At 38.1% G+C, this 25,636-nt stretch overlaps 1 protein-coding gene across 1 annotated transcript in view; it reads right to left on the reverse strand.

Annotated features, from left to right (window-relative positions):
- Positions 1 to 200: 200 nt before the first annotated feature.
- The window catches only part of LOC126184003 (probable G-protein coupled receptor Mth-like 10), a 248,635-nt gene continuing 223,199 nt past the window's right edge, over positions 201 to 25,636 (reverse strand). The window contains exons 6-7 of the mRNA XM_049926359.1: positions 11,160 to 11,252; positions 201 to 3,027 (exon numbers count right to left, since the gene is read on the reverse strand). Of these exons, the coding sequence (XP_049782316.1) occupies positions 2,769 to 3,027; positions 11,160 to 11,252 (352 nt within the window). The 3' untranslated portion in view covers positions 201 to 2,768. The remainder of the gene's footprint in view (positions 3,028 to 11,159; positions 11,253 to 25,636) is intronic.

Consider the following 25,636-nt stretch of genomic DNA (forward strand, 5'->3'; position numbering starts at 1 on the left):
GTGCAATGTTGCCACACTTAGCTGGAGTGTCGGTAGTGATAAAGTAAGGAGTGTAGCAAAATGATACTGTTTTAAATGTTTACATCTCATGGTGGATGCTAAAAAGAAATTGTTATGAGTAAACTGTTGATAAATTTTATAAGAACTATTGATGACAGAGAAAGAGAAGCTCAACAATGAAAATTAAAGTTTTATTTTTGAAATACATGTTCATATGTGAGTATTTATGTTACAATATTATTTTACACGGTATATATAAATCTACATATGTAGATGCATTTATCTGCATGTAATCTCAAGAGGTTGTACCATACATTCAGCAGATGATGACTGTGAACATTTTATACATCTGCTGTATGTTGAATGTTGTGTGTCACTGGCATAACATATTGGTTGACTACCTGCTTATCAATTGGAGTGATCCCACAGTCATCCGAATCAAGTTTACGTTTATTTAGCCCTTTTTGGACATAATCATAAGAAAGACTTCACTTTTAATACACAGCCAGGGAAATAATCAGCCACTTAAAATCTGAGTACCATATATTTACACAGTTACATTTAGTACTGTCCTTGCTAATAGAATTTAACAAGCTGTAAGCTCAAATTGTCTGTTTTGGTAAGAATTAGTTACACCCAGCCACTTTTCACAATTGTGCAAGCAAATTAAGGGAGATGTTCTTTATAAACACAACAGTTGACATGCCTTTACTTTTCCTTTGTGTGAATCTTAATGTCTTAAATGCATCAATTAAGATGACTGACTGGAAATTAATAAACAATCATTAAGAAAATGCAATGGTTACTGACAATATAAACTGACTAACTGCATTCCTATGCTTCAGCTGTATATCGTGAGACTCTTATTCTAAAGACATATTTTAGATCCCTCATGTAAATTTCATTATATTCTCTGTAAAAGCTATCAGTGGAACTACACAACACTGCAGTGTTTGTGTGGCAGAATATGGTTGCATCAATAAGTAATTTAATGAATGAGACTCAGTATTTATATGTTATTTTCCTCTTTATACTATTCAATAAATGTTATACTCAACAATGTTTTTTCCTCTGCATGGTGTTCTTTCTTTTCCATTCTGTGGTACATAATATATTTTCCATATGCAGTGTTCACATGTGTCACACACAACAGGAAACTGCCCAACAAAATAATCCCTAGTTGCTTTGTACTTTAAATTCTGTTATTTGCTACAGGTTGTCCAGATTTGATGCTTTTTTTTCTTGTACACTGTGTACATCCTGACCTTATCAGCAAAACTGCATCAAGCTGGTGCTATCTGCAGCTTGAGTACCTCTGAACACAAAAATGCAGAATTGTTCAGCTTTGTGTATAAAATATATTTAAAACTTTTTACATGTTGACTTGTTTCACAATGTGTAATTTTTAAGAGGCTAAAAAATCCCTTTGAGAGACATGTTATGGGAAGTTAATACTTTTGTGTCTTCAGTGACGACCTTTTCACTTTGGATACTTTTCAACTTAAGTGCTATTTTTAACTAAAGGTAAAACACATTGGTCAGCCTCTGACAAATGATGTTTCATATTATGTAAAAAGAAAAAAAAAAAGATGTACTGGTACAGACAAACCATCTGGTAATACCAATTGGACCAGAAGTGTTATTTGATTTTTAATTTGTAAAAATATGCTGCTGTCACTTTTTAAACTTTACCCAAAACACATAAATAGATAAATAAGATGCATATTTAATTTTGAAAGGCCCAAAAAACAGATTAAGTAACAGTTAACTCATCTTTGATACAAAGTAAAATCACTAATTACCAGATTTTCAGTTGATCTGTGCGTACAGAGAAAACCATAACATCAATGACATATTTATACTACATTAGCAGTGTGTTGAAGGAATACAAGACACCTCAACTTCCCTCAGATTCATTGCAAAACTCACCAAATCCACATTCCAATACAAAATTAGTCCCATAGGAATATTTATTTCCTATAAAGGCTAAGTAAATTGCATGGCTGCATATGTGGATGATCATTAAAATTTACTGCAACATATCATTCATGTTAAAGGCTTTGAATTGTCACTACATACCAGGAATAAATCTTTCAAATTAAATTTTTATTGTGATGACATGCACAATTGGTGTAAAATGAGAGGATTACTATAAGCTGTACATAAAATACTTGGAATATTTTTGTATTGCTTGTGCACAACACTTTAAAGGTCTGGATTTTTGTTATAAATTTTGTGTGGCAGCAACATACCCCATTGGATATTAGCAATAGCCATATTCTTTGTTAGTATATTTTACAGAAGCAGCCTGCAGTGGCTGCTGCCATCTGTTGATATATCCTGTGACTCATTACACATTCATTTAAGTTCTTTGAAGCAGCATTTACAGAACTTGTATGAATAAATTAATCACACCTGCATCATTAAGAAGGCAAAATTCCTACCGCCAGATATATTTGCACAAATACTCTTAGCACTCAGATTATTCTCAGGAAGGATGAAAGCAACTTGTTGCAATAGTTCAATACACAAATTTCATGCCATTCTTGTCTCTGATAAAGAAATAGGCAGTGACACAGCACCAGTCATGAGAGTTTTACAGAGATTCAGTGATGACAGACGACCAGCAGGTACCAGAGTGTTGTGTAGAAGCTCACTTTGCCCCCCACGTTCTCTCATAAACCGAATGTGTAGGTCGTACAGGTCTCCAATAATTCTTGTAACAGCCGCGCATCCTTGCTAAATTCCATTGGGACCTAACTAGAGCATCACTTGCTGTGACCGTTGGTGCGGACGTGGGCAGCTTTGAATTCATTGGCATCATCAGAGGCAACATCAGTGTCGTCGCAGTCCTCCTCATCCTCCAAGGGTAACTCTGCCTGGGACAGTGGGCTGGGTTGGATGCCGAAGCAACGCTGGGCAGCAGGGCAGTGGGCCAGCAGAAGACGCCGTACGCGTCGCCGGAACACCACCACTAACAGGAAGATGAGCACGCCCTGCAGGCAGTTCAGCACATCTGCCACCAACCTGTAACAGCACATCAGCAATTAAAACCTCAGCAGAAACTGTTCCCGTAGTACTCAACCCATGCCAGTTAATCAGCTTTCCTGACAGCATACCAAAAGCTAGGCTCTAGTCAAGATATGATATCTGATTAAAAGTATTTGGACACCTATTAGTAGATATAAAAATGGTCGCTCCACCATTTTTCTTTATGATGGCTCCAACTCTGCTGGGGTGTCTGAATGTCTGTGGAAGAATAGCAGCTCATTCTTTCTCAAGAGCCAAGATCAGAGAAGGTAGTGATGTTGGACAGTGGGATATGGAGAAAAGCTGCCATTCAAAGTTACCTCAAACGTGTCTGACTGGGTTCAGATTGGGACTCTGGCCATGCCAGTTGATTTCAGGAACATTATTGTCGACATACCATTGTCTCTCAGATCCAAAGTGACACACATCATTGGTACCGGCGTGAGCCACCACCTGCAGTTGGATGCACCCTGTGCTCTTCATGGCATCAAGGAGGACCCATTCAACATCTGGAATGTCTCCTCCCAGTATGCACATGGAGTCCACATTGGTTTTCTTACCATTCTTGGCAGCCATGTCCTTAAGGGGTCCCATAACGCACCTTACGTTGGAGCTCCCAACTATCAATAATCTCACCCTCTGTGATTGTCCGGATCTTGCAGGCTGAGTAGTTTCCTCTCAAACAGGACAGGTGACAGCATCTGGCTCAGCGACAGTGTCAGCCACAGACAGCACCTGGAACCTGTTTGTCAAACTAACTGGGGAGGCCTTACGGCAGTCCCCTGGGAAGTCTTTCGCTGCCTGCTCCGCACCAGAACAACATCCCACTTGACCACAGATGCGGGGTCAACCTCAGTGCGAGCATTAAGTGAGCTGGCCAGTAGTGAGGAGCAATCGGAGGACTCCGACATGCTGGACGTCTGTTGGTTCCCCATGGCTGGCCCACAACAGTGGTGCCCATCCACTGCAGCTTCAAGCTGTGTAACCAAAGCCATCACAGCCTGTAGTTAGGAGCAAAGTGTTACCAACTCGGCTCACACCCACACACAATGATCACAGTTCCTATCCATACTAAATACTGTGGAAAACTAAACTACCCAGATAAATGGACTATCGGCACATGCTGCAGAACTCTACTGTAGGCACTGACAAAAACATAGGAACTGTATCTAATAAATTAGATTATTACACAGAGATTCAAGAACCTAACTACCAAAGCACTCAGGTTAAACTAAATAATTTGCCCCTGATTAGGAACTTTTAATATGTCACAAAATTGGTTTACTTTCCGACACAAACAAAAACACAGGAACTGTGGCTATTAGATATTACATTAACACGCAGAAACACAAGAAACAGAACTATTAAAGCATACAGATGACATTATAAAATTCTTTCCTCGTTAGATATTACATTAACACGCAGAAACACAAGAAAATGAACTATTAAAGCATACAGATGACATTATAAAATTCTTTCCTCGTTAGGAGCTCATAAAAGTCACAAAATCGATTACTTCCCTGTTTCTGCTTGTGTCTCGACGGGCTGTTGCTGCTTACTCGGTATGTTGTTCATGGCATTTAACATCAGTTTTGCTCTATTAATAAATACATTGCCCTTTAATGTTTTATGTTTTCTACTCTTATATTTTAACATTTATTATTATTATTATTATTATTATATTATTATTATTATTATTTTTATTATTATTATTATTAAGTAGTAATAGTAGTAGTAGTAGTAGTAGTAGTAATATTACACACATTACAGGTCTTTATCAGAGCACACGAAGCATTAATGACTACTTGTTCTTCCAGTATTCTTTCATTCGTTCACTAAACGCCTAAATGCCCTCTTCCTTTCTTCGGACCACTTTGGTCTTTAGGTCCTGCCTTCTCTAACATTACTTCCCACTTGTGTATTTTGTCTCTACAGACAATTTTGTCTGTGGGCTGATGTGGCCATAAAATTTCAGTAGCCTCCTGATGCCCGCTACAAGGTTGGACAACTTCTCTGTTGTGTCTCTGTAGTGAAGCCTGTATCCTTCATCTGTGAGTTTTGGTCCAACAGTTTTCTTTTCCTCTGTGAGGATCTTCTCTAGGTTGCCCTTGGTGTGTAGCATCAGTGTCTCGCTGGCGTGTAGCACCTCAAGTTTGATTACAGTATTGAAATGACGAATTTTGATGGAGGTGGACAGACGCTTTTTGTTGTAGATACTCTGTGTTTTTTATAAGGCTCTCTCTATCTCCAGTAACCTGGTTTTTTGCATAATTTTCTCCTTTCCTGTCGGTTCAAGCACTTCCCTTAGGTATTTAAAATGTGTTACTCTGTTGATCTTTCCATGTTTTGTGTTTAAATTCAGTATGCTGAATTTCATGCAGAAGAACTCTGTTTTTTGGAAGGAAATCTGTAGCCCTACTTTTCCTGCCCACTCTGAGTACTTCTACCAGGCTGACTGCTGTGGTTTCGTTGTTTGTAAGTAGCGCCAGGTTGTCCGTGAAGGCTAAACAGCCCATTTACAGTTCATCCTTGGGTCATCCTAGTCCCACTGGCTTCCAGTATCCTTGTAATTTCAGCTCTTTCTTCCATACCTTAATTACTTTGTCCAACACTAGGTTGAAGAGGAGTGGTGAGAGACCATCACCTTGATGCACACCTGTCCTCATCTCAAAGGGTTCAGAGATTTTCCCCCTAAATTTCACTTTTGATGTCGTGTTTGTCAGTGTCTGTTTGATCAGTCGCAGTGTCTTGTTGTCCAAACTTTGTTCATATAGGATGTTGAACAATGAGTGGAGGTCAACAGAGTCATATGCTTTCTTAAAGTTAACAAAAGTGCACATGACTGGTGTATTTCTGATGGCTTTGATTTTCAGCATAGTCTTCAAATTGAAGATTTGTTCTGCACAGGAGCGATCAGGTCGGAAGCCTGCCTGTTCCAGTTGGTCATGTGTCCTTCTGACTAGGCATGCTGAAAGGATCTTGTATGTGACTCTTAGCAGGGAAATGCCCCTGTAATTGTTTACATCTGTGCGGTTGCCTTTTTTATGTAATGGATCAATCAGTGCGCATTTCCAGTCATCTAGCAGCTTTTCTGAAGTCCAGATGCATGTGATAATCTGTGTGGGTTCTCTAAGCGAGTTTGGTCTGAGGGATTTCAGTAGGTCGGCCACTATACTATCTTCACCAGATGTCCTGTTGTTTTCGAGTCTGAGGATGTATCTGTGGACATCCTCTTGTATCGGAGGGTAGTGAGTCTGTTGGTTCTTCCTCTGTGAATCTCTCTGTGGGTTCTTAGTCATTTAGAAGTTTTGAGGAATACTGTGCCAGCACTTTGCAGTTATCCTTATTTGTCAGTGCCAATTTTCCATCACTTTTCCTGAATCAGAGGTTTGGTGGTGCGTATCCTCAGATTTGCCCTGCAAACGTCCTTTAGAAATCTCTAGTGTTGTAGTTACAGAAGTTGTCCTCTGTGGAGTCCAGCTGTTCCTTCATCAGTTTTCTCTTGGCTTGTCCAATAATTTTTGCAGTTATTTTTTGTGTTTCATTGAGAGCCTGTAAATTTTCTGGGGATTTTTTGCTATTGTATTTCTGATATGCAACTTTCCTAGTGACGAGTGCATTCTCACAGTCGGTGCCCCACCAAGGGTGCTTGGTGTTCTTCTTCAGAGGAATGAGGGCTTGTGCTCATTGAACCAAATGATAACATAAAATTTAATATGTTCCATGATAAATTTGTATCATTATTTGAAAGTAGCTTTTCCATAAGCTAACCAGAGAGGACATTAAACTGCCATGTAAAAAACTGCGAATCACTAGAGGGATTAAAGTATCTTGTGAAAGGAAAAGGGAAGTGCATCTGTTGGTAAGAACAACTAGAGATTCTGCAGTAGTTACACACTGCAGAAACTACTCAAAAAATTAAGAAAGATGCACACAAGTCAGAAATCAGTTATTCTGACAACAGATATAAGGCTATACAGAATGTAGTGAAACAAGAGACACAAAAAGTACCACAACAGGAAAAAATTACTATTGAACTGAATGGAAGGGCTATAAATGATGTGTCACAGGTAGCAAATCTATTTAATAATTATTTCTTAAGTGCAGTAGAAAGCATGGGGACAAACAGTTCAGGGAAAAAATCACAGCTTTATATTGAAAAAGAAACTCTCAAATTATTTAATCATATGAAAGTATCATCAATTTCTTTATATGCAATTTAGAAAATTATACATACTCTCAAAAATAAAAGCTTATCTTGTGTTTCCAATGGAGTGTTAAAGACTTGCTTCCACATAGTAAGCCTGGTCTTATTTGAAATATTTAATACATCAGGAACTAAAAGCACTTTTCTGGAGAGACTGAAATATGCCATTGTTAAACCTCTCTTTAAGAAATGTGATAAGAGATATACCAGTAGCTACTGAACTGTTTCACTGCTGATATGATTTTCCAAAATTTTTGAGATGGTAATCTAGTCCAGCATAGTATGAGGGCGAGCAAATGAAAACCTTAAATATTTTTTTTTAATATTATTTATTGTGCAGAAGTTGCACAAAGCTGTATCACGTTTCAACATAATCTCCCCCACGCTCAAGGCAAGTCCTTCAGTGCTTACAAAGTGCATAAATTCCTTTAGAAAAAAATTCTTTTGGTAGTTTGCGCAACCACTCATGCACCGCGTGGCATACCTCTTCATCAGAATGGAACTTCTTTCCTGACATTGCGTCTTTGAGTGGTCCAAACATATGAAAATCACTTGGGGCAAGGTCTGGTGAGTATGGTGGATGAGTAAGATACTCAAAATGCAGGTCTATGATTGTTGCAACTGTTGTACGGGCAGTGTGGAGACTTGCATTGTCATGTTGCAAAAGGACACCTGCTGACAGCAATCCATGTCGCTTTGATTTGATTGCAGGCCACAGATGATTTTTTAGGAGATCTGTGAATGATGCGCTGGTGACATTGGTCCCTCTAGGTATGTAATGCTCCAAATTGATGCCTTTTTCGTCCCAAAAGAGAGTCAGCATAACCTTCCCTGCTGATGGTTCTGTTCGAAACTTCTTTGGTTTTGGTGATGAGGAATGGCGGCATTCCTTGCTCGCTCTCTTTGTTTCCAGTTGGTGGAAGTGAACCCAGGTTTCGTCCCCAGTAACGATTCTTGCAAGGAAGCCATCACCTTCTCTTTCAAAGCACCAAAGAAGTTCTTCACAAGCATTAACACGTCGTTCTCTCATTTCAGGAGCCAGCTGCCGGGGCACCCATCTTGTAGACACTTTGTGAAACTGGAGCACATCATGCACAATGTGGTATGCTGACCCATGACCAATCTGTAAACATGCTGCAATGTCATTCAGTGTCACTCAGTGGGTTTCCTTCACTATGGCTTCAACTGCTGCAATGTTCTGTGAAGTCACAACTTATTGTACCTGACCTGGATGAGGAGCATCTTCCACTAAAGTCACACCATTTGCGAACTTCCTACTTCATTCATAGACTTGCTGCTGTGACAAACATGCACCACCGTACTGAACCTTCATTTGTCAATGAATTTCAATAGGTTTCGCTCCTCCACTGTGCAAAAACTGAATAACAGAATGCTGTTCTTCCCTGGTGCAAGTCGCAAGCGGGGTGGCCATCTTTATACTGATACTGCGATGGTATGTGTGCATCTGCACTATGCTGCCACTTACAGGACATTCAGCACAGTGTTTGTAGCAAGCTTACCAACTTACAGGATAACGGTGCGAAATTTCGATTTGTTATTACTAATTTAAAGTTTTCATTTGACTCACCCTTGTTTCTCATCTTAGCGGCAGTAATACGCTCAGCAAATAATAAACTCACCAAATCACAGTTAGGATTTCAGAAGAGTTGCTCTACTGAGAATACCATTAGATGTTCACTCCCAAAATTTTACAAGCGTTATATAACAAAATAGTACCAGTTTGTATTTTCTGCATATTGTCTAAGGCATTTGATTGCGAGAACCACAGTATTCTCCTAGAAAAATTTAAGTTTTATGGTGCTGATGGTACAGCCAAACAATGGACAACATCATGTTGTTGTTGTTGTTGTTGTGGTCTTCAGTCCTGAGACTGGTTTGATGCAGCTCTCCATGCTACTCTATCCTGTGCAAGCTTCTTCATCTCCCAATACGTACTGCAGCCTACATCCTTCTGAATCTGTTTAGTGTATTCATCTCTTGGTCTCCCTCTACGATTTTTACCCTCCACGCTGCCCTCCAATACTAAACTGGTAATCCCTTTATGCCTCAGAACATGTCCTACCAACCGATCCCTTCTTCTTGTCAAGTTGTGCCACAAACTCCTCTTCTCCCCAATCCTACTCAATACTTCATCATTAGTTATATTATCTACCCATCTAATCTTCAGCACTCTTCTGTAGCACCACATTTCAAAGGCTTCTATTCTCTTCTCGTTCAAACTATTTATCGTCCATGTTTCACTTCCATACATGGCTACCCTCCATACAAATACTTTCAGAAATGACTTCCTGACATTTAAATCCATACTCGATGTTAACAAAGTTCTCTTCTTCAGAAACGCTTTCCTTGCCATTGCCAGTCTACATTTTATATCCTCTCTACTTCGACCATCATCAGTTACTTTGCTCCCCAAATAGCAAAACTCATTTACTACTTTAAGTGTCTCATTTCCCAATCTAATTCCCTCAGCATCGCCCAACTTAATTCAACTACATTCCATTATCCTCGTTTTGCTTTTGTTGATGTTCAATGCAGAAAGTTGTACTTAGTAATTCAAACAATTTGATGTACTTCTGGACTTGGGGTACCCAAAGGCTCAAGCTTAGATCCATTATTGTTCCTCAATATGTAAATGATCTTCGGTATAATATACAGCAAACAAAATTAGTTCTGCTTGCAGATTTTGCTAGTATTGTAATCAATCTAAACACATATTCAAAAACAAAAGAAATCCTAAAAGTATCATTGACTGGTTTTCTGTGAATGGTCTTACCCTCAACACAACATTGTCAGTTCTGCACATCTAGGGGTACCACATCAGTGATAAGTGTATGACATGGCAAGGAAATAATAAATCGGATGGAAACTTTAGAATGCTTAGATGTCCATAGTGATGAGAACTTAAACTCAAGAAAGCCTATTTTGGAACTCCTAAAAACTCAGTTCAGCCACATTTGCAGTCAGAATCATTGGAAACCTCGGGGAGTGAGATATCAGTAAGTGGATATATTTTGCATATTTTCATTCATTAATGTCATATGGAATACTATCCTGTGGTAATTCATCCTTAAGGAAGAAGGTCTTCATTGGTCAAAAACGTGCTGTAAGAATAATATGTGGTGCTCGCCCATGATTATCTTGTAGACATCTGTTTGAGGAGTTGGGTTTTGTGACTACTGGTTTGCAGTATATTTATTCCTCATCAAGTTTATTGTAAATAATCCTATACAGACGGGTGCACAATGCTGGAAAAAAAATAAATAAATAAATAAATTTAATCACTCGCCCAGTGATATAAAATGTCTGACAGGCAGCAAAGCAAAATTTGAAAACAATGTGAAGAAGTTTCTTTTTGACAACTCCTCCTATTCTGTAGAAGAATTTCTGTTCTTGTAATGTGTAAAAGTGGTAGATAGGAATTTACTAACTCACATCTGTATATTTAAAAAAAAAAGCCTTAGATATGTTCAGGATGTAACATACTTACAAATTAATTTGTTAAGTGAAAGTAAAATGACTCATTCCTCTTCATTATGATTTATCATGCAAAATAATTGATGGATTATGAAACTAACTAACTTTTGATGTAGACCCTTTAACCCATCTGCCAGTTCCATGTTTACATTGTATGAATATAAATAAAGCATGTTACTCCATGAAAATCCTTGTTTTCTTTTACTTTTGTACTGGAACTGATGCAGCAGACACAGAGGAGAGCACATATCTCCTTCTTTTGTGAAATTAGGAACAAATTCAGTGGAATGGGTTTTGGTGCCAGTAAAACCAGGTAAACATATTTTGAATTGATATCTCAACTGGTCCAAATAATAAACAATGCATCTAAGAACATTAGCAGAAACATTAGAATGTGAAGACAACAGCAGATGTTAAGACAACATACCATGTGAATCCATCAGTCCCAGTGGCAAATGAGATGACCTCCAACAGCCACGTGACACCCATGATGAGTGACAGCTTTGTGTACAGCTGGCATCTGCAACAGGTGTAACATTCAAAATTTTACAGTAGCTGAATTAAGCTTAGGCCATGGCAGCTCAAGGAGCTATTATCATTGAATTCTTTCTTCTTTACTTCTGCGAAGCTTTTAGGACTTACAACACTACTGTAATAATTTAAATAAGACAATTTTCTGTAAGCAGTCAGTACAAATCATGCAATTCAGACTTTTATTAATTTTTAAATATAATTTTGCCAGTGTTTGCAATGTAATTTGAGTCTCTCCCCTTATATACGTAAAGAACAACGTGAAATGTAAATCTATGAAAAAATCTGACTGTGTTACACTGTTTCAACAGGAAGTTCTTTTTTGGGAACAGTACAGTAATTGTAGTAGTAGTACTTGAAATCATATAATTTAGCATTTCACCATTATTAAATTGAAGAGGGTTCAACAAATAATGACTTCAAATATTCAGGCTTGTCTTTTAGCAATTGTGAGAATTAGTTATGAGAAATCAGTATATCTGTGTGTAAACTGAGGTTACTTTGTCACTGCATATTCCATCACAGTTACCCCGAAAAAAGTCACACTTCTGTCGCTGGTTTTTGCCAACGTACATTCCCACTAATTGCACAAAAAAAATCTATAACACCTATATGCTCAACAAATATCAGTTTCTAATTTGTCACAAAAAGTGTTTTCAGTTCACACAGATCAGAATTGAGTAAAATTGTGAAAGTGATACATTTCTGAGTTTTGTACATTATCCGAGCATAAGTGCCCGCCTCAGATCCATATGACTAAATGGCAAACTGGGTGCACTGTCACACAGTAGTAGTTGCAGATTGCCTATCTAATGTGTTCCAGGGGCAACAAAAATTTGATTTCAGTGTTTCATATAATTCAAAAAGCAGTCATAATCTACTAATTAAGAGGTATAATCTTATGCTAAAGGTTTAACACGGTAAGACAGGTAATTGCATGTACAGGCTCTGTTTGTCATCTTGAAGCAGTGTAAGTCATGGGGTGCAAATTACCCAGACAATATTCATATGCATCTGAGAATGAGAGCACTTAGCAACTTCCAACAACCTTTACATATAACATCAGCCTTTCTCCTTTCTCCCCCCCCCCCCCTCCCCCTCCCATTGACATCTCCCACATTTTAATTTATTCCTTCTTTACAACTGACTTTACAATACATTTTACAGACAATATCTATATATATCAATGAATGTACTTGAAAAATTATGTCTTTGTATGATGCAAGTTAAGGAGGTATGATGTCAAATATTGAGATGCATGACAAACAAGCTTTTCCTTAAAATGGAGCACAAATAACTGACTATACTCATTCAATGTTTCATAACGAGGGTACTTACTGACTGTCAACAATGCTTTTCTAAATTTTCTCTCCATACATTCTTCACATAAAATACTGAACTCAAACATTTGAAGCTGTTTTGTACATAGGAGTTCAATTCATTAAAGAAACAGGAATGGGGAGGTTTATACGAGGGAACTGAGACAATCTAATAGCACTTTCTAGACCATTACAATATTAAAAATAGGAAGCCACATGTGTTGACAAATTCTGTGCTGGCTCAGTTTTTGGAATGTTTCTAATATGTGGCAAACAGGTGTACATCTCCTCCAAATCTGCTATTCCAGCAACTGGCCACCACTGGTGCTGCACCCTCCAGGAGTACTGGATGCATCCATAAACACATTAAAGACAACAATCACCTGTTAGTGCTGCACAAACACCACTTTGCACTTGGCACTGTTCATATCATGTCCCCCTAGGTTTAAAACATTCAACCACAAAAAAATTTATATGCGCTACCTCCACTGGAGCGAGTCAGTTTATTACTATATCATTATTGCCTGTAAAAATAAAAGTAAAAGATGATATAAATAAAATAGAAAGAAACATTCCATATGGGGAAAATTATATTAAAAACAAAGATTCCATGACTTACCAAACAACACACACACACACACACACACACACACACACACACACACACACACACACACACACACAATTTCGAGCTTTCGCAACCCACGGTTGCTTCGTCGGGAAAGAGGGAAGGAGAGGGAAAGATGAAAGGATGTGGGTTTTAAGGGAGAGGGTAAGGAGTCATTCCAATCCCGGGAGCGGAAAGACTTACCTTAGGGGGAAAAAAGGACAGGTATACACTCACGCACACACACACATATCCATCCACACATATACAGACACCATTTTGGTCTGATCCTATTGATATTTTCTTTTTGAAGATCACCTAAATTTCTTTGGGCAAGTGCCATGATCACTCTTCAACAGGTCACACGATTCCATTCCCCGGCCAACTGCAGCTATCATATCTCACACAAGTGATGATGAGCTCCGAGTTTCCTTCTAATGTCCCAAATTACATATTCATAACCATGTATGTATTTAAATGATTATGTTAACTGAGTATACTATCACTTATCAGATTACAAAAAAATATTTATTCAGTGTTTGCCTATGCCTGTGTCCATGTGATGGATGGTTACATCTATCAAAATGTAACATAATGATGTAAATCTACATAAAGACCAGTTATTTTAAAGAAGTGCGACTTGCCCTGAATCATATTCACCAAAGTAGAATAAGCTGTATCCTAAATGCTGAGCGTGAAGATGAATCTAATAACAACATTTCTTCTTTAGTGGTTTAGTGCGAAACTACTTTCAGAAAGATTTTTAGCACATGGCAGTAGTAGTAATACTGAATATGGAACTACATCTGCAACACTGGTTCTATGACTCTTAAGAGAATCAATCATGGCAATCCATGCTCACCCAGTCCTCTTGTGGCAGTCATCATTTGTCCCTATCATATCATAGACGAAATTTGCATTCAGTTTGTCAATAAAAACTACTGGGTATCCCCTAGATCAATGGTTCTAAAAGGGTATTCTACAGAATCAGAGAGTTAGTTAGTATTTAGTGTTTTAGGGCACTAAACTGTGAGAGAGAATCCAAGATTCTGCAGATTCAGGATTCAACCAACTGGTAACTATATTTATAGTTAAATTAAAGTAATTCTGAGAGTTGGTGTAAACAGTGCTGTGAGAAGATGCATAGCCTCCTACATGTTCACACAATTGCCTTTCAGCAAAATGACAATCTGATATTTTGGTTACAATAAGTAAAATACGAAAATAACTAAAGTAAGATGGGCAAAAAGTATTTGTACAAAATCAGTTTATTAGAAATGAAACTGACACCTTGCCTAGTATGGTGTATGGTGTATTGGAGCTGCATTTTATGACTGTAATGTACTGACATGAACAGTGCAGATAGATTTGCAGGGGGGGGGGGAGAGGGGGGGGGGGGGAGAGAGAGAGAGAGAGAGAGAGCACTCTCTTACTGTGTCACACTTTACTGCTGCAACTTATGTGTGGCACTTTAACATATGCTGGAAGAGTGTTCGGTACACCCATAGTCCAATTTGATGAGCCAACCTCCTTCACACAAGCAGCACCCAGCCAGTTGAAAATGCCAGCTATCTCAGTGGTGCAGTGCAGCGAGTCTCCTCCAAAAGTCAGTATAGCTGCAGCGCTTCATCTGGCAATGAAAATCACTAAAGCACATGTTCAAACATCTGAAAATTAATTTTTTGTGGGTGCCTCAATGTAATAAATAATGTCTAAGAAAGTGATACCTGAAATTTGTTAATACAATGAGCCTTTTTCATTCTGAGCTGGTGATTTTATTAATAAATATTTAAGTATAATGGGCAGTCAAATGAAAATGAGACAAATGAAAAAATTATTAAACTGTTTATTATTTTAAAAGTAATCACCATAATTGTTAACACGTTTATCACAGTTTGAGACATGACAGTGAGTGCCTTTGTGCAAAAATGCCTGTGGTTGCCCATGGAACGATGATTGTACCTAGCCATGCAACTCTTCATCTGAAGCATATCGACAGACATGAGTGTTTTCTTCAGGGCTCCAAAAACATGGAAAGCACATGTAGAGACACCAGGACTGTAAGGAGGTCGTACAAGGGCTTCCAAGCAAAACTTCTGTGGTTGCGCCCACATGTTGTCAAGGTTGCTTCGACTACAATGCAGAAGTTTTACCAGGGAGCTCTTACAAATTTTTCATACAATCCTGATCTCTCCCCATGCAATTTCTATATTTTTGGAGCCATGAAGAAAGGCATACATGGTTGTTGATTTACATTTTCTTTGGACTAAGAGGTGTATGGCTGGATACAATCATAGTTTCGTCTGCAACCGCAAACATTTTTCCATGAAGGCACTGACCTTTTTAGCTCACAGTGGAATTAATGTGTTGACAATTATTGCATTACTTTTAAAATAATAAAGTTTACTTATTTTTTATATTTCTTGTTTTCATTTGACTTTTCCTAATACAATTGGTATTCTTTTCTTCAATCCAAGCTTGTGATTGGCTGAAAGCAAGGGGGGAAACTACCCATTACTTTTCCTGACTGCATGGTTAAATGCTGGTGGCATCCTCTTGGGCAAAATGTTCTGGAGGTAAAATAGTACCCCACCCAGATCTCCATGTGGGGACTACACAGGAGTATATCATTATCAGGAAAAACAAAACTGCCACTCTGCAGATCAAAGTGTGGAATTTTAGAGTCCTTAATCAGGTACAAAAGTTAGAAAATTTTAAAATACAAATGGATAGTTTGAAGTTAGATGTAGTGTGGATTAGTGAAGTTCAGTGGCAGGGCAAACAAGGCTTCAGGTTAGGTGAGTACTGGGTTATAATACAAAATCAAATACAGTACATTGTTACATTCCAGCCAGGAATTTCCAGAATCAAATAAAGGTAATGCAGGAGTTGAGGTCTAATAATAAATAATGAAATAGGAATGCAGGTAACCTACTATGAGCAGCATACGAATGCACTATCATATACAAGACAGGCACAAAGCCAAAACCCACCACAGAAGTACGAGTCTATATGCCAAATAGCTCTGCAGATGAAGAGATTGAAAGACTGTATCATTAGATAAAAGATGGGTTGGGTTGTTTTGGAGGAGGAGAACAGACAGCTAGGTCATCGGATTAGGGAAAGATGGGGAAGGAAGTTGGCTGTGCCCTTTCAAAGGAACCATTCTGGCATTTACCTGGAGCAATTTAAGGAAGTCACTGAAAACCTAAATCAGGATGGCCAGACATAGGACTGAACTGTCGTCCTCCCGAATGCGAGTCCAGTGTGCTAATCACTGCGCCACTTCACTCGGTAAAGATAAAATAAATTATCCAGACAGCGAAGGGAAAGGAAAATTTAATTGTGATAGGTGACTGGAATTTGGCTGTAGGAAGAGGATGACAAGGAAAAATAATGGGAGAATGTGGACAGGAGGAAAGGAATGAAAGAGGAAGCAGCCTTGTAGAATTTTGCAGAGCATAACACTTGGTTTGAGAATCATGAAAGAAGGGTGTACATGTGGAAGACACCAGGAGAACTAGAAGGTTTCAGATTGATCATTTAATGGTAAGAGAGCGATTCCAGAACCGGATTTCATAGTCTAAGACCTTTCCTGGGGCAGATGTGCACTCTGACCTTAATTTATTGATTATGAACTGCAGATTAAAAATAAAGCATGTGCAAAAAGTAGGAAATTATGGAGAAGAGAGCTGGATAAGCTAAAGAAACTACAGTGTATTGAGAGTTTCAAAGGGAGCATTAGGAAATGATTGCCCGATACAAGAGAAAAGAATACAGTGGAAGATGAACAGTTAGCTTTCAGAGATGAAATAGTGAAGGCAGCAGACGATCAAATGGTTAAAAAGACAAGAGCTGATAGAGATCATTGGATATCACAGGAGATATTGTATTTAATTGTTGAAAGAAGGAAATATGAAAATGTATCAAGTGGAACAAGTGAAAGGGAATATAGATGTCTAAAAAGAGATGAGTTTAAAATGGCTAAGCAAGAATGACTAGAGGGCAAATTCAAGTGTATCGAAGCATATACTTGTAACTAGGGGAAAGATAGATACCACCTACAAGTATATGAAAAAGAACATTGGAAAAGGAGAAGCAGCTGCATGAATGTTAAGAGCTCAGATGGAAAATCTGTACTACATAAAGAAGGAAAAGCTGGAAAGTGGAAGGAATATGTAAGGGGACTATACAAGGGAAATGAATTTAAGGTAGTATCGTAGAAAGAGAAGAGAAAAGATGAAGATGAGATGGGAGATATGATAACTCAAAAAGGATGTGACAGAGTACTGAAAGACCTAAATCGAAGCAAGGCCCCTGGAGTAGATGACATTCCTTCCAATTGCTGTATCCCTCGGAGAGCCAGCCATGACAAAACTATTCCACCTGATGTGCAAGATGTATCAGATGGGAAAAATACCCCCCAGACTTCAAGAAGAACATAGTAAATCTAAAAAAGCAGCTGCTGACAGGTGTCAATATTATTAACTATCAATTTGATACATCATGCTCGCAAAATACTGACATGAATTATTTGCAGATAAATGAAAGAGCTGGTTGAAGCCGACCTTGGGGAAGATCGGTTTGTGTTCCGGAGAAATGTAGGAATTTGTGAGGCAATAATAACCCTATGACCTAGCCTGATGACAGTTTAAAGAAAGCTGAACCTATGTTTACACTATTTGTAGACTTAAAAGAAAGCTTTTATCAACTTTGCTGGAATACACTCTCTGAAATGATGAAAGTTGCAGGGGTATAATAAGGGGAGCAAAGGGTCATACAGAACTTGTACAGAAAGTAGACAGCAGTTATAAAAACTGAAGGATATGAAAGGGTTTCAGTGGTTGAGAAGGAAGACAGCGTTGTAACCTATTCTCTGTGTTATTCAATCTATACACTGAGCGAGCAGTAAACGAAATGAAAGAAAAAGGTGGAGAAGGAATTAAAGTTAGGGGAGAAGAAATAAAAACTTTGAAGTTTCCCAATAACATTGTAATTCAGTCAGAATAACAAATGACTTGGAAGAGCAGTTGAACATAAAGAGTAGTCTCTTGAGAGAAGGATACAGAATTAACATTAAAAAAAGTAAAACATGGATAACGTAATAAGCCAACGGCCTTGCCGCAGTGGTAACACCGGTTCCAGTCAGATCACCGAAGTTAAGCACTGTCGCGCTGGGCTAGCACTTGGACGGGTAACCATCCGGTCTGCCGAGTGCTGTTGGTAAGTGGGGTGCACTCTTGTGAGGCAAACTGAGGAGCTACTTGATTGAGAAGTAGCAGCTCCGGTCTCAGAAACTGACATACGGCTGAGGATGCGGTGTGCTGACCACATGCCCCTCCATACCCGCATCCAGTGGTGCCTATGGTCTGAGGATGACATGGCGGCCGGTCGGTGCCGTTGGACCTTCATGACCTGTTCGGGAGGAGTTTAACGTAATCTAGTCAAATTCTATCAGGTGTTGCAGAAGGAATCAGATTAAGAAGTGGGACATGAAAAGTAGTAAAATAACTGACAATGGCCGAAGTAAAGAGAATATAAAACAGACTGGCAATGGCAAGGAAAGAGTTTATGAAGAAGAGAAATTTGTTAAGATGAAATATAAATTTAAGTGTTCGGGTGTCTTTTCTGAAGGTATTTAGTGTTTAGGCTTGTACAGAAGGTGAAATGTGGATGACATGCAGTTCAGACAAGAAGAGAATAGAAGCCTTAATAATGAGATGCTACGTGAATGTTGAAGATTAGATGGATAGATTGTATAACTAATGAGGAAGCACTGAACAGAATTGGGGAGAAAAGAAACTGCAGGTATAACTTGACTAAAAGAAGGGATTGTTTGTTAGGACACATTCTGAATCAAGGAATCATCAGTTTAATATTGGAGGGAAATGTAGGGGGTAAAATTTGTAGAGGGAGACCAAGAAATGTGTACAGTAAGCAAGTTCAAATGGAAGTGGGTTTCAGTACTTATCTGGAAATGAGGAGACTTGCACAGGATAGAACAGGGTGGACAGCAGTGTCAAACCAATCTTCAGACTCAAAACCACAACAACAAAAATCTTGTGAAGGCAATTATTTCAGTGTGTAATGAAAGGGATAGCTGCAATCAGTGTAACCACAGTCCAAAATACGAAATTTTATAGAAGTACAAACAATTATAATAGGCCTATAATTTGATTTCATCCCCACAGTCGGCACACCTAAGCCTTCCACTCAATATTGCTTTAAAGCCCAATACTCATGTGTAATTGTTATAGACTATAAATGTAATCAATATACATTTTGTTCTTAGTCCGAATAACATAATAAATCTATCATCAAATAAACTGACTTATTTAACATGGGAGATAGATAAAATAAGTGTCTATACACTCTGCTAAAAAGAGCACACCACAATCCTTTCATTTGATATCGTAATGGGTAATGTTCTCGGTAAAAAGTATAAAAAGGAAAAGCTATACTTGATATTGATTTTGCACGTTAATAATGATTAAGTTAAATGTTTGTGTGGTGTTACGTGCAGTTCACACTGAGGGGATACGATGTGCGTTGCAACTCGTCAATACCACATAAAAGCCACCCTAATCAGTGGAACCAAATAAACTGTTCCACACTGGGGCGACTGTGGTACGACACTGGCACGTCACTCCGTTGTATCGCTACGAGAAACATGGAGTACTGGCAGGTACTGGACACTTCATGCGACTTGTGTCGTGCTACACACGGCATGGGAAATTTCAAGCCATTTGATATGCTTCACGAAAAAATTGTTTTATATAGATGAAGCAAAGCTACATCCGTTTTTGTAGTTGTTTTCTCAGCAAAACTTTTAATTTTCGAGTAACAAAATTAGAAATCACTATTGGGACTTGTGTGTGTTCCTCACCGTGTACTTGATTTTGAGGAAGTTACTCGATAAAAATCTGATTTTTCCTCTTTTTTGTTTTATTTATTTTATTTTTTTGTAAGATAACATAGTATGGTACGATATTAATTGTGTTACAAATTAATAAACCTAGAATACTATTTCTACAACTGTCCAGTTTCGCTAGGTAGCTTGAAGTAGTCGCTAATTCACTATCGATAGTGGAGCGCAAAGTGGCGAGCTTTTCGTAGGCATGGCCAATGTTTTTGAAGAAATAGAAGAGGCCCGACATGTCCTCGGCTTCATTCGATCACTCATTCAGAAGTAACCTTCAGATCTCTTTAAGATCTGTCACAAAGTTTCCCGAAATCGGGGAGCATGGACTGAAAAACATCATCTAGTCAGCATCATCAGCCGATGACTCCGGAGTCTTACCATTTCGGTAAGTTTTTCATTTCCAGCTTTGTCTTGTATCAGCAGCTTAAGAAAAAGAAAAACAGAATCATGATGCAACTCTGCACACTGCATAGCACGTGGCAACTTAATACGTAGCCGCGTGTGTCACAAAGCTACCAACCTTGCAACCTACAATATAACTTCGAATTTTCCCAAGAATGGAAATACACATCGCTCTCCTTCCACCCTTAAAGTCAATTTTGATATATTAGCTAAATTGCGTACGCAGAGATGCATGACACCAATCATGAACTGGCCAGCGACTACATTTCCCGGTGGTTTACTTATTTGCAAAGTATCAATAACTATGGGCAATAAGGACAAGAAATCAAATTCCTTATTAATCTGTGGTGTCAGACTAAGAGACAGAAAACTCATTTTTTTTATTGAATACTTTCCGCAAAACAATTTGAAAGGCTGTGTACTAAACATATGCGACGAATTTCAATTTTTTACTCCAAACGTTACAGTTTTACCGAGAAAATAACTACGGAGACGGAGACGGCTGTAGATTTTCTTCATCTATGTAAAAATAATTTTTTGAGGTACTTCAGATGGCTTGAAATTTCCTTCGGAGTGTATTGTACGATATAAGTTGCGTGCAGAGATCAACACTATTGCGCCGGGCGATACGATTGAGTTACATTACATTAATGCTTCTTCCGTAGCTCATGAATACGATGTCGTGTGACTAGGGCCTCCCGTCGGGTAGACCGTTCGCCTGGTGCAAGTCTTTCGATTTGACGTCACTTCGGCGCCTTGCGCGTCGAATGAATACGATATTTTGTAATGATGTGGAACGTGTTAGTTCAACATAAGATTTCCTTACATAATATAATAATTTTTTTCCCTGAAGAACTATTTAAATATTCATTTTTTATTTTTATTTATTGTCTTTTCTCTCTTCTGTAAATATTATAATAGTGTTCAAACAGATTTATTTTCAAAGATGTATGTAAGCTGTAGGAAGGGATAGCGTGGAAAAATAAAGAACCGCTTCACCTTCAATTTTTTTTTTTTTTTTTTTTTTTGACAAAGAGTCGTCTTTCGTTATCTGTGAGTCGAATTGTAAGGACGTATGATAATGTGTGCAATATGCTGAATAATTACAGTATAAAAACGTATCGACACTGTTTTTCAGTGACGGTCCAACGAATCCACAACCTTGGAATCCCATGAAGTTATTTCTTGGAAATTTTCTTTTCAAAATCTCATATAAGATTGGGTGCCGATCTCCAATACGACGCTGCATAATAACAGAGGTACGTGAATGCACTTATCTACTTCCTTTTGTGGCCACCATATCTAATTTTGTTCTTAGGTCATGGTAAGCCGCCACCAGGCACCTGTAACTATTTTACTTTCACTATGTCCGATCCAGTCTATTTCTTTAAAGATAAAATAAATGTACTTTTCCTCAACATTTCTTTACATAGGCCACAAGGGACAGGCCGTGCGTGCCTCTGAACGAACTGTACGTTCGCGAGTATCACATAAGGACACGTAACTAACCTGTATAAATATTTGAAAAACATAGGATTGTTTTGTGGTCTCATTTTGTCGCGAATGTACGTTCTCACTTATTCTTACAACCAATCTGGAGCCATATTTTAGTAACTTTTGTTCCGTATCTTAATCACACCGCCGCTTTACGGCGGAATTTATTACGCGATTTGTCGGAAAGCTTTCTGTTTACAAGTTTCCGCACCGACTGGCCGGAATGTACAATAATAAACATTAGCGGAAGCATAGGGAGAACTTAAATCCCATTGACGTATCGCTGTCGTCTCATTGTGATCCAGTTAAGTTGCTTCAACTGTTTTTCCATGCGCTCCGTTGATGCGGTTTGTTGCTGCGTCATTTCGTGAATAGCATATCGTATTGCATATCATTTCACGTGTTGTATCGCCTCAGTGTGAACTGTGCCTAGTAGGTACGTGATTAATTTTCATAACATTATTTTAGAGATAGTCCCTTCATTGGTTTCTGTGAATTAAGGAAGACTTACAAAACTTGATAAAACACCAATCTGTTAACACGAAATTTGAGTATATTATCACTAAACTAACACATGTTAAGCAGAGGCTTTGCAGTCTGTGTCATCGGATCAGAGTCGACAACTGCATATTTCAGAGTAGAGTGATCAAATGATGCATTTTCACTGGGTGAATTGGTCAGAGTGCCACTGGAAATTACGAGTAGGTCATACTCAAACAGAACTGACAGGTTTGGTTAACTTCTGATTAGAACTTATGGACACAATCTGTGAAAAACAAAAGTTCAATATCCAGAAGGCACAGCCAAATATGGTGAAAGCCTATACTTGAGCTGATGTAACTCTTTCAGAAATAGGAGAATTACACCATTCCAACTACGATCTGGCCTCACTGATGCAATCGGAAGCGTGAGTGTACGAATCTGCTGGGTAAATTACTCTAGGAAGGTATCATGTAAGTGAGATAGCCAGTCATGCTTGCAGCACTTACTGCTCATCTCATTGGATTGTTTGCATTGAACTGGACGTAGTGTAATTAACCTAACCTAACCGACTGTAGATCGATGGAGAATCGCTGTGTTTACAGACGAGACCTGAAGCAGCATAGAAAGTGACAAAAGACATGTTTTGGTTTTGAGGACGGAATATGTTGTCATTCACCAAACATCTGCGAAAGGGATACCATTTGACAAGGCAGTCTTCTTTTAACTGTTGGTAAATCTCCAGGTTGGTGAAAAATACTTTAATATTTTTGTACGTAAAACAGTGAGTGTGGAGATATGTGGGGTGAACAAATCCTTAATGATGAATGTGTTTTTTACTGGGGCAATAGATGATTGTTTCATTGTACAGGATGATAAAGTTTGTATATCATTAAGACATACAAATTTGTTACCTATTTAAAAGTTATGTATTTATACTACTGCACAAAATGACAAAAAATACATAAACGTTTTCACCAAGACGCAGTTCCGTGACAGATTGTGCTGTTGATGTTTATATTATGAAAAAATTCATATCACTTTGCTTTCTTTTATTCGCTTCTGCTTTTTTGTACTTACCAACAACTGATGCAAACTTCCATTTATATCTGATGTATGGTATACGACACCCCCCCCCCCCCCCAGATGGCCCCCCTCCCTCCTGCCCCGCCACATTACATGTTTCAAAATGAATATTGGGGTTTTAAGACTTTGTAGCTCTTTTATACATCCAATGATCCAACTTATAATTATAAATAATACATCAAATGAAAGAGCAACACTATTTTGTTTGTACACCTGTGCACCTATGCATTCACTGTTTCCGTTAGAAAGTACTAGTAGCAAAGATAGAGACTAGTGAACAAAATCATTTGGTGTTTTGCTGTTTGCAAGGAATGCATATGTTGGTAACAGTGCAATGTGCATTCCACGTAAATGTCATTGTAATCCTGCAAGTAATAACAACATCCGTGGATGGTATCATTAGTTTGAGGACACTGCCTGTCTTTGCAAAGGGAAGAGTGTGGGACATCTAAGAGTGACTCGAGAACATGTTAAACGAGTGAGAGAATGTTTCGTGTGTAGCCCCAAGAAATCATTTTCGAAAGGATAGTCGTGAATTAGCAATTAGTTAGTTTGTAATGTGTTCCATTGATCAATAGCACAGAAAAACCGTTATGATTTGAAACGTGTCAAATGCACAAGAAATGTGCACAGGAAACAAGTTGTTTTGCATTATAGCCTTATACCTAAATATTTCTATTATCTATCCCATTCCCTTAAATGGCACAAAATGCATATAATTTATCTCCAGATTTATTTACTCATACTCAAGAATTAATCAATGGTATAGAAGGAGTTGTCAAGGAGGTATGATTTCAATTTGTTTTTGTAACTATTACTGCTGTCTGTCAGACATTTTAATTCATCTGGTAATTTATCAAAAAGTTTTATAGCAGCATATTTTACCCCTTTCTGTGCCAAAGATAGGTTAAGTAAAATGTAGTGTAGGTCTTTCTTTTTTGTGGTATTGTAATCATAAATGTTGCTTTGATTTTAAAATGGTTTATGTTGTTGAGAAAAAATTTCATTGCTCAGTAAATTTACTGTGAAGCAGTTGTAAGAATTCCCAAACTTTTAAACAGATGCCTACAAGATGTGCGACTATGAACCACAAACATTATTCCAACTACTTTCTTTTGAGCAGTGAATACCTTTTGCCTAAGTGTTAAGTTGCCCCAGAATATTATGACGTATGACATCAGAGAGTGGAAGTACGCAAAGTATGTTAGCTTACTAATTTCTACATCCTCAAAATTGGCAATTATTCTGATTGCAAAAGTTGCTGAACCTAGTCGCTTTAGGAGATCCAAAATATGACTTTTCCAATTCATATTCTCATCTATATGTACACCCAAAAACTTAGTATGCTCTACCCTGGCTACTGACTTCTTTTGATGTGTTATGTTTATTGAAGGAATTATACTTTTTGCAGGAGAAAATTGGATGTACTGTGTTTTTTCAAAGTTCAGAGCAAGCCCATTCACAGAAAACCAATTAATGACTTTTCCAAAGACCTTATTTGTATCATTTTCTATCGGACTTTCTTTTACTGGATTAATAATTATGCTTGCATCAGCAGGAAACAGTGTCAGTTCAGCATCTTGTTTCACATAAGAATGGAGGTCATTCACATATATCAAGAACAGGAGGCGACCCATGATCGTACCTTGTGGAACACCTGATGTAATTGCACCCCAGTTAGATGAAGTGGCAAACTCCTTTGAATTACTTGAAGCATATAAAGAGACTTTTTGCTTCCTGTTCTGTAGATATGACTTAAACCATTCATATGCTGTTCCATTTATACCATAGAATTGTAATTTCTCTGACATAATGTCATGGTTCACACAATCAAATGCTTTGGATAAGTCACAGAATATTCCTACTGGTGACAATTTACTATTTAAAGACTCTATTATGTGGACAGTGAAATTTTATATTGCTGTCTCAGTGGAACAGCATTTCTGAAATCCGAACTGTGATTTACTAAGTATCCCATTACTGTTGAGATGGTTAACCACTCTTGAGTACATTACCTTCTCAAAAATTTTTGAAAATGCAGTAAGCAAGGATACAGGCCGGTA

Source organism: Schistocerca cancellata, chromosome 1 (assembly GCF_023864275.1).
Source record: "Schistocerca cancellata isolate TAMUIC-IGC-003103 chromosome 1, iqSchCanc2.1, whole genome shotgun sequence".
NCBI classification, from domain to species: domain Eukaryota; kingdom Metazoa; phylum Arthropoda; class Insecta; order Orthoptera; family Acrididae; genus Schistocerca; species Schistocerca cancellata.